General features: G+C 44.8%; 2 protein-coding genes across 2 annotated transcripts; both read left to right on the forward strand.

The window, feature by feature from the left end:
• Positions 1-1,666: 1,666 nt before the first annotated feature.
• LOC109766240 (F-box protein At4g00755) lies at positions 1,667-3,672 on the forward strand. The gene is made up of 5 exons (XM_020325010.3): positions 1,667-1,879; positions 2,282-2,692; positions 2,773-2,948; positions 3,043-3,161; positions 3,255-3,672. Exons 1-5 carry the CDS (start codon positions 1,714-1,716, stop codon positions 3,445-3,447), a joined length of 1,065 nt encoding a protein of 354 aa, XP_020180599.1. The 5' UTR covers positions 1,667-1,713; the 3' UTR covers positions 3,448-3,672.
• Positions 3,673-4,748: 1,076 nt separating this feature from the next.
• LOC109766228 (UDP-glycosyltransferase 73C11-like) lies at positions 4,749-7,099 on the forward strand. The gene has a single exon (XM_020324998.4). The coding sequence runs from the start codon at positions 5,291-5,293 to the stop codon at positions 6,863-6,865; it is 1,575 nt and encodes a 524-aa protein (XP_020180587.1). The 5' UTR covers positions 4,749-5,290; the 3' UTR covers positions 6,866-7,099.
• Positions 7,100-15,094: the final 7,995 nt, after the last annotated feature.

The raw sequence follows: 15,094 nt of genomic DNA on the forward strand, positions 1-15,094 counted from the left end.
GAAGCACCTGGACGTTCTTCCGACCAATCTTCCCTCCTCTTTTTAATCGCCATTACCACCCTATATCTCGCTAATAGCATGATTTTGTACTATATCGCCTGAAACTTTTCTCCACTCTGTAGCTATTGGGCCGACCCATTTACCTCTTCCCAAGGTTTGGTATGATTTTTTTTCCGGTTTTCTTTGTTTCTTTATTGGTTTTCTTTATTTTCTTTATTTGTTTTTTCATCGGTTCTTTTCATTTGTTTGACGGTTTTCACTGAATTTTTTTCTTTGGTGCACCCTAAAAGTTTGCGCGAATTTTAAAGTTACTTAAAACGACTGTCGCCATACTAAAATGCTGATCAAACATATTGAATAGACTGACATATTGAATTTGGTGCACCCTAAAAGTTTGCGCGAATACAAGAGACTCCATTATTCTTTTAGATTGAATGGACTACCTTCTAATCTCCACCTTTAATCCTCGTTGAAATAAAATTTTCTAGAAGGGTGTACAAAAGCAAAGTACATATTTCTTTCTTCTTTTCTTTTATTATTTCTGTTTTCGTGTGTTTTATTTTCTTTTATTTATTTCTTTCTTCATTTTTCTTCGTTTCTTTCTTGAATTTCATTAGTTTTCTTTGGTTATTCTCAGTTTTCTCTGCTTCCATTCTTTCGCATTGATTTTCTTCTGATTCTTTTGTTTTCTTTATTTTCTGTTTGGTTTTTATTGGGTTTCACATTTTTATTTGCTTCTTTGTCATTTTTCGTTGGTTTTATTTTTGTTCAACACATATCAACCTTTTTCACTACACATTCAAAAAAATCATGTTCATCAGAAACTTATTCTATATACAAGTTTAACATTGAAAAATACAAGATTAACCCTTTCGTGAAACTTATATTTTTTATTTCTACTTTTTTTCCAGTATATCTTTCAAATACAATATTATAATTCGAATTAACATTTTCTAAATATGGGATTGACTTTTTTTCAATACATGGTCGGCATTTTTTAATACACGATGAACTTTTTTTTAATGGCTGTATACATTTTTTCACACCCAATATATATTTTTTATACATCAGGAACATTTTATATACGAGTTTAAGATTTATTAAATACATAAACAAAAATTTTAAAAATTTATTGGTTATATCTACTTTTATTTAATCTAAGTTGTACATGTTAAATACACAGTAGGAACATTTTTATACTCATTTCACTTTTTTAAAACATGATCAATATTTTTTTCATACACATAGTATTTTTCTGTGTATATTTTTCATTAATATCCGATGGTTTTTTGTATACATTTTTTGTAAAACACTTGATTATCACCTTTTTGAAAGGCTTGGTTAACATTTTTTAAATACATGATTACCTTTTTATACACATTGTATATTTTTTATACATTAGAAATATACATTAGATTTTTTTTCACATTTAACATTTTAAAAATGCTTGATTTACATTTTTTAATTTTATATAAAATAATTTAGTAATATATATATTTATATTTTTTGGAATTATAATCAAAACTAAAAAATAAAACAAAACACGAAAACAAAAAGTGAAAAAGAAAACAGAAAAAGGGGGCTGTTGCCTCGCGAGCGTCTGGGCCTGCCCACCTCGCGCTCGTCCTCAGACGAGGCTGCCCTACATCTCGCTGTAAGCGAGACGTAGGGGTCTAGTCGCTTTTCACTTTCTCCTCTGCTCGGGTCTGGATTATGGAGAGGAGAAGAGAATCGCCTGCGATGGCGCGGGAGGAGGGTCGGGGGTTGGACTTCCTCGAGAGCCTGGGCCCGGACATCTCCGCCACCGTCTTCAGCCTGCTCGACGACCCCGCCGACCTCGCGCGCGCCACCGCCGTCTCCCGCTCCTGGCGCCGATTCGGTGCGCCCAAATTTTCCGGATCTGCCTTTACATCCATCTATGTCGATTCTAGTCTAGCTACTTAGCTAATCAGATCCATTCCATGCGGAAATTCCATAATCGATTTGACGACGATGTCACCCAAATAGGCCGCTTACAGAACCATCTCAATTGTTGCTGTTATTATGCTACCTTGTGCTCGTTTTTCTGTTCATCACTGATAACTACCCACCCCAATCCTCACAACGTCCCAACTGAATACTGAATGTCTGAATTGGACCTGCCATTATGCTCACTGGCTGATATATAAGCTCTGTCACTGAACCGGATTATTGCTGCCATGCTAGTTGGTGCTCGTTTTTTCATTCAGTGACAAACTACCCACAAGGTTCAGGCCAGCTGAATATGAATCTTTTTATCCAGTTATTGCAAACCAGTTCAGCAAGATCCTGTGCCTGTGGGTTTACCCGGAGGTTTCCAACTTCACGCGTGTTGAGCTGAGCAGCATCAGCAGTGCACACCGAAATGCTGGGTCAAGTGCTTTTGCTGGGCTGGAGAAGCTCGGGAGGGATCACAGAGTGTATATGCATCTTAGCCATGATCTTCTCTCGCCGTATGACCCCAAGGATTGCATCAGTTGCTGCGTAGGTGCGTCCAGCACTGATCATTTGCCTGAAGAGGCCATAGAAAATACCCTTGAACATGATGAGGAGTGGAGACCGTCTTATTGGTCGAGCGGTGGCCAGAAAGATCCTGCTGTGCCAGAATGCCTGATATATAGCCTTCAGTCAGAGCTGTGTCTCGTTGATGAAATCAGGATACGGCCATTAAAAGGTTTGGCTCCTAAGACTTGATTCAGCCTTCTTTCTGTATGCAAAAAGGTGCCTTCTGCGTTAATACTCTTCACCGTGCAGCATTTTTCCGATATGGTCATCCGATATATTCAGCAAAACACGTCCGGTTCCGCCTGGGCTATCTAAAACCACCCCACTGGTCTGAAACACATGTATATGTTCAAAGTGACGCGGAGCTGACTGATGATAGCAACTATGTCTGGACGTACACATCTCCGGAATTTCCAATGTTGCAGGTCAGTTGAATACATATTCCTAGCTGTGTTTCTTGTTTGTGTAATAAACATAAAATTTAGATGTTTGAAAGTAACATGAGGCGTGATATTCCAGGAAAATGTGATGCAGTCTTTTAAGCTACCACACTCAGTTCTATGTATTGGTGGAGTGGTAAAGATTGAGCTTCTTGGGAGGGTCCACAAGGACACGTTTGACGGTCTGTACTACATATGGTGAGCTTTCGAGCACTTGTAGAAACACTGCATTTAGTTCTTATGATCATCTCTTCCATTACACTGATATATTGGCTATGCACTTTGTCCCAGTGTGTCTCATGTCCAAATAGTGGGGAAGCCACTGTCAGAAGATTTTGGGGTCGCTCCTAGCAAAAATGATGTAGTTCTCAGTTACTATCTGGATTATCGTAGATTCGGGGGACGATCACAACAAAGTACTTGGCTTTGCGATGAGGATCTGGCACTTCGGTATGGCTCGAGGGATAGGAGGACTGAACCATGAGTGTTGAGCAGGCTGCCCGGTGGGTACATAAAAGAGATGAATCAGAGGAGAAGCTTCCATACAAGTGAAGCGTATCTCGTCGAGCTCGTGTCTATTGGTTTCGAATAAAACAAGTCCTTTGTGATCCTGTGGGAAACTGAAAATGCATTTGCTTGTGTAACTGACAAGCACAAAAGAGACGCATGATTGACTCGCTTCTTATAAAATCAGTGCTAATATCATTAAGGTCAAGTGAGTCCATCTACGAATGAATGAATATAAACATCTTGAACCTATTTGGAAGAAGGAATGAATCTGGAGACTTCAGGTACTAGCAATGCGCATTGCATAGAAAATATAACTTGCATTTGTTAGCAAACCGATCTGCTCCCTCGCAAATTGGATGCAATAAGGTCTTATATTATGGGACAGAGAGGAGTAAAATTTAGGTATGCCCATGACAGCCCACTTTGTGGAGCAAAAACTTCATGTATTTTGGTAGCCCAACCTAAAATTTTATTCCAGAAAAGCTATTGGTTAACCCTTGATTAGTATAGACTTATAAGCCTTGGACGGTTCCGCAGGAGAATTGGTGAACCAGAGCGTGCTTGGAAGCCTTGGACGGTTCGACCTAGGCTGTGTCTGTTCTTGAACACCACGAGGCACCTTGGCTTCTACAGTACTAGGTGGATTGGAGCACATGTCACCTTCATTCCCGCCGACAGCTAGCCAAAAACTTCTCGGTGCACACCACGCAGCTTTGGACGCGGGCGCCGCACTGACCTAGAAAATCCATAACCCCATTGTCGCCATGCCTAGCAGATCAATCGCAAGTGGATCCTCCATTGGTGCACACGATCGTTTTTTTTACCAAGCACTGCTTCTCGTCCATTAAAAAAAATAGCACGCTATAGCCCCGCTAATAGCATACTATGTTATAGCGTGTAGAAAATTGTCTCGCTAAATAAACAGGTGTGCGATGTCTCGCTAATAGCACGGTAGATCGCGTTATAGCATGCTAAAAGCTGAAACACGACAGAGAATCAGAGAAGAAGGTACCTCGATGCATTGAGATTCACACTGCCACGTGCCAATCGGCTGAGTGGGTCTCCTGATCAAAACCATACGACCGGACCCGGTCGTATAGGAATTTTTTCCCTAGCGGATCAACCGCAAGCTGAGGGCCCGTTCGGCTTGCAGGAAAAACCAAAGGAATGAAGTTCCTGCAGTTTTTTTCACCTTCGCTGCGTTTGGAACAAAGGAAGCGTGAACAGGAAGCCAGAGGAAAGGTAGGCGTATCGTGCAGATTCCAAGGGAAAATAAACATCTACGTGTAGCTCTGTTTTTTCGCGTAGGCCCGAGGCAAAGAAGAGAGAAGCGTGCTTGTGAATAAACAATCATCTCCCTGTTTCTGCTAGTCACACAGCGTACTATTCGAATTTTTTAATGAGCCTTGTGTCAGTTTCTGTGGTCTTCTCTCCTCTGATCCGAACACTGTCTTCTCGTTTTCGTCCTGCGTTTTCCATTCCTGAGTTTTGCCACGACAATCCTATGCCTTCCACAAATTCTGTAGTTTTTTCTCCCTCTGTTCCGAACGGGCCTGAGCCTCTACTTGGTGCCCACGATCGTATTTTTTTTACCACGCATTGCTTCCTAGTATCACGTTCCGTTCATTGCGTTTTCCCCACGTCTAATCTCCACCGCCTAATTTGATCCATTCATTGCGTTTTCCCCACGTCACGTCACCAGGAACGTCACCCAGCATGATATAGCCTCGACATCGGCCATTGACCGGGGTGTTGGTGTGTGGTCACACACTCGCACTGACTAACTCGCTAGATTCGGATCGAGCTGCCTGCCATTGATGGCGATCTGGGAGGAGCTGCACTTCGTGCTGGTGCCGCTGGTGGCGCCGGGCCACATCATCCCCATGGTGGACGTGGCGCGCCTCCTCGCCGCGCGCGGGCCAAGGGTCACCGTGGTCACCACGCCCGTCAACGCCGCGCGCAACAGGGCCACCGTCGACGGCGCCAGGAGGGCCGGTCTCGCCGTCGAGTTCGTCGAGCTCCCCTTCCCCTGCGCGCAGCTCGGCCTGCCGGAGGGGGTGGAGACCATCGACCAGATGACAGGGCTCGAGCCGGCCATGTGCCTCAGATTCTTCCAGGGCATATGGAAGATCGCGGAGCCGCTGGAGGAGTACCTCCGGGCGCTGACGCGCCGGCCGGTCTGCCTCGTAGCCGACGCGTGCAACCCGTGGACGGCGCCGGTGTGCGAACGCCTCGGCATCCCCAGGCTGGTGATGCACTGCCCCTCCGCCTACTTCCAGCTCGCCGTGCACCGCCTGTCGGCGCACGGCGTGTACGACCGCGTCGGGGACGACGTGATGGCGCCGTTCGAGGTGCCGGACTTCCCGGTGCGCGCCGCCGGCAACACGGCCACGCTCCGGGGGTTCTTCCAGTACCCCGGCGTGGAGAAGGAGCACCGTGAGGCGCTGGACGCCGAGGCCACCGCCGACGGCCTGCTGTTCAACACGTTCCGCGGCATGGAGGGCGCCTTCGTGGACGCGTACGCGGCGGCCCTCGGCAAGAGGACGTGGGCCGTCGGGCCGACCTGCGCCTCCAGCGGCATGCTCAACGACGCCGACGCCAAGGCCGGCCGCGGCAACCACGCCGACGTCGACGCCGGGCACATCGTCTCGTGGCTCGACGCCCGGCCGCCGGCGTCCGTGCTGTACGTCAGCTTCGGCAGCATCTCGCAGCTGACGGCGAAGCAGCTCGCCGGGCTCGCGCGCGGCCTCGAGGCGTCCGGGCGGGCGTTCGTGTGGGCCATCAAGGAGGCCAAGGCGGACGCCGCCGTGAGGGCGCTGCTCGACGAGGAGGGGTTCGAGGCGCGCGTCAAGGACAGGGGCCTCCTCGTCCGCGGGTGGGCGCCGCAGGTGACCATCCTCTCGCACCCGGCGGTGGGCGGCTTCCTCACGCACTGCGGCTGGAACGCGACGCTGGAGGCCGTCTCCTACGGCGTGCCGACTCTGACGTGGCCCACCATCGCCGACCAGTTCTGCAGCGAGCAGCTGCTCGTGGACGTGCTCGGCGTGGGCGTCAGGTCCGGCGTCAAGATCCCCACCATGTACCTCCCGAAAGAGGCCGAGGGGGTTCAGGTGACGAGCGGCGACGTGGAGAAGGCGATCGCGGAGTTGATGGGCGGCGGGGCGGAGGGGGAGGCGAGGAGGGTCAGGGCCAAAGAGATCGCCGCGGAGGCGAGGGCGGCCATGGAGGAAGGCGGGTCGTCGCACTCCGAGCTGACGGACATGATCCGCTATGTCACGGAGCTGTCCAAGCAGAGAAGCCACGGGAGCTCGACAGCCCTGCCTTCCGAGCTCGGAGAGTTGAACGAACAGGATGCTCTGCTGTCGGTGCAAATGGCGCAAGTTAGCATTTAGGATCTTCCGTTTCCCGGAATAAGTTCAACGTTGGATCATGTTGTCTGTATATAATTGCACTGGAACGAAATGTCTATCTCTTCAGTTCATGAATGAGCAAACCCCATAGAATAAAATTGTCCTCGCCGCAACTAATGTTCACGTGGTAGAATGGCTTCAGGGTCACATGTCAGCTAGCAATGTATTTTGTGTATGTGTGTGTGTGAAAAACCTAGCACTGTATTTTCCATCTTTTATCTGGGCATTGATGTCCGTTGATTAGCTTCCTTTTGACATGCGATGCGAATATTGCCTTTGGATGCCGAGCTCCATGGAGCTCGGTTTTGAAAAAATTAAAAATTGTCAAATTTCATATTTTCTTTATTTCAAAAAAATCTGAAAAAAAATACAGATATAAATGGAGGCATAACACACATGTGTGTAAACTTTCAGACAAAATACGTTGAAATGAGGGTTGTGCAAAAAAGACAAATCTGGGGCTTTTTAACATATGATACTATTCATCCTCTCAGGTCATGAATTTGTTTTTTTTATACAGGTCGCATTTTCAACGTATTCCATCCTGAAAGTTTACACACATAAACATTACATCCTTTTTTACTTGCACATTTTTTTCAGATTTTTTTGAAACAAAAAAATAAATTTTGATTTTTTTTTAAATAAAGGCCTCTATGGAGGCCGAGAGCCAAACGTCCGTTCTCTGATGCGATGGCCTAATTAATCTCACGTCATGAAGTGAACGTGAGCGGGGCATGGAGTTTTTTTATCATGAGCTCACATGCATCCTCATGAACTGTAAAACAAATAAAAATAGGAATAAGAAATTCTAAAAAAAACTGATTTTTTTTTTTTTGCAAACAATGTTGAATGTTCTATGTACAAGCAGATTTTCGTTTAGAACAACATTCCTTATGTCCAACTTCATTTTGCCCTCTAGGGACATGTGACAGTGCATGCTCTCTACCTACACTTAGGAGCCTTTTAATCTCACTCACCATGGCTGCCAAAGGGGAGCGGTCCCTGACTGGGCTTCGGATCATCTCTAGGATGAATGGGAGTGCGCTCCACTTCATCGAAGTTTGCACGTATGCAAAACATTCAACAATGTTTGCGGTAAAATAATCAATTTTGTTTTTTGTTTTTTAACTAAATTATTTTTATGAACACGAGCTCAAGATCAGAAGAGCACTTTCAAAATGAGCATAGTTGTTTTGGTTTGGGGGGGGGGGGGGGGGGGGGGGGCTGGGAGGAGATTGTACAACAAATTGGCTTCCTTTTACAACTTTGTTGCTCCTGCTGGTATTTCATATTTCAGTTGAGGGAGAGCGCGATGGAGAGGATGACACATATAGTGGTTGGTTTGACAACCAAGGCTAAACATCTCGTCGAAGTCACAACGTCTTGTTCTTGTGAGGAACCACGAGATTAACCCAATCAGCCTTTTACCGGTCGAGGAAGCCGTCAGGGTGGAACTTGGGACGCAAAATCAATTTGTTGAAGACGATGTTGGCGTTGAAAGGGGGGACACACAAGATCCCAAGTGTCGTTGCCGATGAGGGCGATGTACTCACCTATCATGGTGATGAACTAGTGAGGGTCTTTGAGAGCACCCCGAATGGCCGCATCCGTTGCTGGCTCGGAGGCTGACTCGGTCAACGGCGATATCTTCGCGCGCCGGTTACGTTGTTTTAATACTTGTTGAACATTATTGTGATGCACGTTGATTTTTTTCAAATACATGATTAATACTTTTTCAAATACACATTAAAAAAATACCTGTTGTTTTCTAAATAGTTATGGAACAGAGGGAGTACATGAGAAACAGTTTTTTTAAGGTACAAACACCTTTTAGAACCACAATGACAAAAAAATACATTTCCTGAACATTTTTATAATCCACAATGAACATTTTCTATAAACTAAACAAAGTATTTTTTATATGTATGTATATTTTTTAAAACATTTTCAGGAATAAATATACGTACGAAAAATAAAAACAAAAAGCCTTCCACATGGGGAAAACAAAACAGAAATAGAAAAAAACTCTAGTGGGCTGACCTACTACTGGTTGCCTTTCAAGGCGAGATGTACCTCTCTGATGGGGGTGACACGGGGAACCGAGTGGGACCGGATTCCTCAAACTCAGACGGTGAAACTAAAGCTTGGACAAAAATGTGGAAGGTGGATGTGCCATCGAAGATTAAAATCTTATTATGGAGGTTGGCCCATCAGTGGCTTCCGTCAGCTGATTTGGTACATCATCGACACATGACAACACCGTCGTGTTGTGGATTATGCGGCGCTGATGATTCATGGGTCCATTCATTGCTGCAATGCAACATGGCACACTGCGTATGGGTTCTTGAGGACCGAGACCTAGTTCACGTTACTGAGAACAACGAGAGCCTGATGCTAAATGTGGGATATTAGCGCTCATTGAAGCTCTACCACATGATGATTTTATTAGGGTTCTAAGAGCATCTCCAACAGCCGCGCAACGCGCCGCGCGCAAAAAACGCATTTGCCGCGCGCCGTTCGCCTGGTTTGGCGCGGCCGGCAGCGCTGGCTCCAGCAGACGCGTCAAAATTGAGCGCGCGCGTAGCTCCAGCGGCCGCACTAAAATGTTGCGCGCGCTAAACATTGCATACATTTTTTTAATAAAACGATAAATAAAATTCATAGATAGAAAAAACGATACATAGATATTTTACATAGTTCCATATAAAAACTATTAGATAGTGCAACGACATAGATAAAAACTACTGGATATTGCAACTACATACGCAACTACAGCCTACTCCCAGTCGTCGTCGTCATCGTCATCGTCGCCATCCTCGCTGGTCTGGTCCGAGGTATCGAGCCACATGTCATCCCAACGATCATCATGGTGGCGGGGCGCTGGAGCGGTGGCGCGCGTGGCAGCGGAAGCAACTGAGGAAGCGGTGGAGGCGCGCGTGGCAGCGGAAGAGGAAGAGAAGTGTGTGGAATAGGCGCGTGGCGAGCGCCACAATTTATAGGCGCGCCGAAAGCGGTGCGCCAAAAATAGCGCGCGACCTGCCGCCTTTTCCCGCGCGCGACTTTTCCGCCACCGCTGGAGCGCGCCAAAACGTCCCGCGCGCGCTAAAAACTCGGTTTACCGCGCGCACGCCTTTTGGCACTCACGCAGGAAGGATTTACACGAGCAGATTCTTCAATCACCTCAATCCACACAATTCTTTGTAAATAATTTTATCAGGGAACTCGAGGAGTGCAGACCGAAGAAAACTAGCATATCCCCAACGGTAGGCGTGGTGCACCGACATTGAATCGCTCCAGTTGCTGGCACAACTAAGATTAGAGTGGACGGGGCCGTGTCACGTCATTCAAGCGAGGGCTCTTATAGTGCCATATGCAGGAGTGACACGTGTAATTACATGGGCTCGTCGGCGATTAAGTGCTCTTATATCTGGCCATGGGCCGGGCCGGGCCGGGCTTGGGCCGGGCCTGAAAAAGCCCACGGCAGAAAACTGAGGCCCAGGCCCTCCCAGGCAGTACCATCGGGCCTACTTTTCAAGCCCAAGCCCGGCCCATCTGGCAAAAAGCCCTGAAAAGCCTTTAGGGCTTAGGGCCGTGGGCCGGGCCTCTTCCTTAAAATGCCAATATGCCAAGCCCAAGCCCGTCCAGGCCCTGCTGGTGGGCTCAAAACTCAGGCCCAAGCCCGGCCCATGGGCAAGCCCATCGGGCCTAGGCCCTAGATTTTACGGCCGGGCCTGGGTGGGCCGACAGGGCCGGGCCTGAGATGGCCAGGACTACTCCGGCTACTCTTGAAGCACTGCCCTGTCAGGAAGCTCTTTCACTTTCCCTTGGCTCTCGTTATCACATGTGGTCATAGCCTCTGACTGTCAATAAGAAATCAACAATTCCCAAGGGCACTGGCGGGCTGTATACTAGCATCGTAAAGGATATTATTTCAACGGCAACCCAATTGCAAGAATGTTCTTTCATCCTTGAAGGATGTGCCACGAACTTTGAGGCATATAGCCTCGCTAAACATACTCTAAGCCTATCTTTAGGACGCCATGTGTGGCTCCTCAATCCTCCCACCCTAGATTGTATAACCATGAATTGTGATCAATAAAGGGGAGTGTGTTTTAGACTAAAAAACCTAGGGAGCCGAGTGGGACCTCCTATATGACAGATCCGTCATATAGGATCGCGACGCTCAAGAGTGACGCGACTGGGCCCAAGCCCACCAGGGCACATAGCGAGTTATTTTTTAGTGTGACAAAAACATCCCAGAAACACACTATGCTGCGGAGGATGCAAACTCAAGACCTGATACTGCTGAACACCTGCTCCTATGGCCTCCATTTGGTAAAATAACTGACGTGGTTTAGTTTGAACTAAAACCACATCAGTTGTTTCCGAACGGAGGGAGCACAACCGATGGCTTCTCATGATTTAAGAACACATACAACGTCGGGATTTGGACACATTTTAGAAAAAAATCGAAACATTTTTTGCAAATCATAAATAATTTTGAAATGCCGAATATGTTAAAAACACACAAAAATGAACAATTTTAATAAAAAAGGTCAACAATTTTTGTAATTCCATTTTTTCTGGAAAATGTGAACAAATTTCGGTATATCACACATTTTTTGACAACATGAACAAATTTTGAAAACGTAAACACTTTATGTAAATTCCTAAACAATTTTTCAAGTGTGAACAATTTTTGAAAATTCTGAATATTTTTGTGAAAACTCGTTTTCTAAACGGGAACAAAATCAAATTCATGAACAAAAAATTAAATTCAGATTTTTTGTTGAATTTTTGAACATTCATGAAAGTTTTGAACAATTTTTTGAAAATGAGAAACGGTTTTCAAAATTGATTTTTCTTGAAAAATATAAAGAAAGTACGAAACTTCCATACATGGAATTTTTCGAATTTATGAAAATGAAAAAAGAAACATAGAAAACTAGATGATAAATTAAAAAAATTATAAACATAAAAATGAAAGAGAAGAAGAAGAAACAAAAAAAAAAAGCAAAACTGTGCGGCCTCTTACATACTACAAGTGGGCCGACCCACTACATCGAGCCTTTTGTGTTTCACCCAACCTCGTACGTTTCTATCGTTTCTTATGCTTTATGTTTAAGTTTTTTGATTTATTTTGCCTTCGTTAATACGTCTAAATATTCTAAAAATATATAATAAATATTTTTTTATTTTTAATACTTCTACATATTTTCAATATTTTGAAAAAAATCTAAACATATATAACAAAACATGTTAACCAAGAATTTAAAAATCAGTAAATGCGTATAGTTAAAAAATCTCATGTATACGAAAATGCATAAAAAAGAGAATGTGTATCAAAAAATATTAATCATGTATTTAAAAATATAAATTGTGTACATAAATATTTCTGATGTATATCAAAAATGCATAATGTGATGCTTGCTTTTAAATTGCATGCGGTCAGCTTGCCGGTTAGGGACAGTGCAAAATCGCCATACAAGCATGCATGCATGCAAGTGATAATGTCAGCATAATTATTTTCATATTTCCAAATTTAAAATGTTTTATCTCAAATAGAAAATTGATTTTTAATGCGCTTTCACTATTAAATTCTAGCGCCGAGATCATTGAAACTACATCCCATGTTGATACATTTCGACGACTTTTTTTGGGGTCAATAGTTACCACGTCTCAGCTACGTATCAGTATGTTATCATGCCTGCAGTATAAAAGTTATCATGTTGTTTGCACGGAAGTTATGATGGGCATAAAAATGGTTTCCCAACCTTCTTTCCACATTCGCAATAGGACAAAATGTTAATGTCATTCTAGATTCTCTCGTTCAAAAAAAAATTATATTTTGTAGATCAGACGTTGGTCACGTTCAAAATCCATTTTCACCATTAATCTGTCGCAACGAGTCATTAAAAACTAGATCTCATGTTGATATGTTTGATGATTTTTTAGGTCAAAAGTTACCATGCCTAGACTACGTAAATTATCGCGCCTAGTGTTGGAGAACGTAGTAATTTCAAAAAAAAATCCTACGCACACGCAAGATCATGGTGATGCATAGCAACGAGAGGGGAGAGTGTTGTCCACGTACCCTCGTAGACCGACAGCGAAAGCGTTATCACAACGCGGTTGATGTAGTCGTACGTCTTCACGATCCGACCGATCAAGTACCGAACGCACGGCACCTCCGAGTTCTACACACGTTCAGCTCGATGACGTCACTCGAACTCCGATCCAGCCGAGTGTTGAGGGAGAGTTTCGTCAGCACGACGGCGTGGTGACGATGATGATGTTCCACCGACGCAGGGCTTCGCTTAAGCTCCGCAACGGTATTATCGAGGTGTAATATGGTGGAGGGGGGCACCGCACACGGCTAAGAGATCTCAAGGATCAATTGTTGTGTCTCTGGGGTGCCCCCCTGCCCCCGTATATAAAGGAGCAAGGGAGGAGGAGGCCGGCCCTAGGAGGGGGCGCACCAAGTGTGGAGTCCTACTAGGACTCCCTAGTCCTAGTAGGATTCCACCTCCCATATGAAATAGGAAAAGAGGAAGGGAAAAAGAGAAGGAAGGAAGGGGGCGCCCCCCTTCCCTAGTCCAATTCGGACCAGACCAAGGGGAGGGGTGCGGTCACCCTTGAGGCCCTTTTCCTTCTTTCCCGTATGGCCCAATAAGGCCCAATACGTATTCCCGTAACTCTCTGTTACTCCGAAAAATACCCGAATCACTCGGAACCTTTCCGAAGTCCGAATATAGTCGTCCAATATATCGATCTTTACGTCTCGGCCATTTCGAGACTCCTCGTCATGTCCCCGATCTCATCCGGGACTCCGAACTCCTTCGGTACATCAAAACTCAATAAAACTGTCATCGTAACGTTAAGCGTGCGGACCCTACGGGTTTGAGAACTATGTAGACATGACCGAGACACCTCTCCGGTCAATAACCAATAGCGGGACCTGGATGCCCATATTGGCTCCCACATATTCTACGAAGATCTTTATCGGTCAGACCGCATAACAACATACGTTGTTCCCTTTGTCATCGGTATGTTACTTGCCCGAGATTCGATCGTCGGTATCTCGATACCTAGTTCAATCTCGTTACCGGCAAGTCTCTTTACTCGTTCCGTAATACATCATCCCGCAACTAACTCATTAGTCACAATGCTTGCAAGGCTTATAGTGATGTGCATTACCGAGTGGGCCCAGAGATACCTCTCCGACAATCGGAGTGACAAATCCTAATCTCGAAATACGCCAACCCAACAAGTACCTTTGGAGACACCTGTAGAGCACCTTTATAATCACCCATTTACGTTGTGACGTTTGGTAGCACACAAAGTGTTCCTCCGGTAAACGGGAGTTGCATAATCTCATAGTCATAGGAACATGTATAAGTCATGAAGAAAGCAATAGCAACATACTAAACGATCGGGTGCTAAGCTAACGGAATGGGTCAAGTCAATCACGTCATTCTCCTAATGAGGTGATCCCGTTAATCAAATGACAACTCATGTCTATGGCTAGGAAACATAACCATCTTTGATTAACGAGCTAGTCAAGTAGAGGCATATTAGTGACACTGTGTTTGTCTATGTATTCACACATGTATTATGTTTCCGGTTAATACAATTCTAGCATGAATAATAAACATTTATCATGATATAAGGAAATATATAATACTTTATTATTGCCTCTAGGGCATATTTTCTTCACCTAGTCTACCTAATTTTCATGAGTGTGCTAAGTCAGTTTCCATGCCTAGCCGAATTAAAGGAGACAAGAGCAACAACCAAAAGAAATATGAGAGGAAGCTTTTCACAAATACTACGCTGGTAATGTTTTAATTTTCGCTTGATATATTAAACTTTGACAACTTCCGTCTCATATTATTGCAGTGAAAATAAACTTGGTTACATTACTTGATTGCTTTAGATAATGTGCCTGTGGCACTCAAGTATCCAACATACCGATTGCACCTCTCATTTTGGGGGCACCACCTCTCATTTTAGGGGCACCGACAGGTTGAGATTAGCATCACTAGATCTGGCTATTTTCTTCGTTGCAATGTGTTTTCTATAACATTCATACTGAATGGAGAAAAGGGGAAAATGTGGCAACAAAAGGTTCTTAACTCAGGACCATTGTTTAATTAATGCCACATGCAAAATTTCAATAGTTGAGACATATATATTTCTTTTTTATGTGTC

Source organism: Aegilops tauschii, chromosome 3 (genome assembly GCF_002575655.3).
Source record: "Aegilops tauschii subsp. strangulata cultivar AL8/78 chromosome 3, Aet v6.0, whole genome shotgun sequence".
Classification (NCBI taxonomy): Eukaryota; Viridiplantae; Streptophyta; class Magnoliopsida; order Poales; family Poaceae; genus Aegilops; species Aegilops tauschii.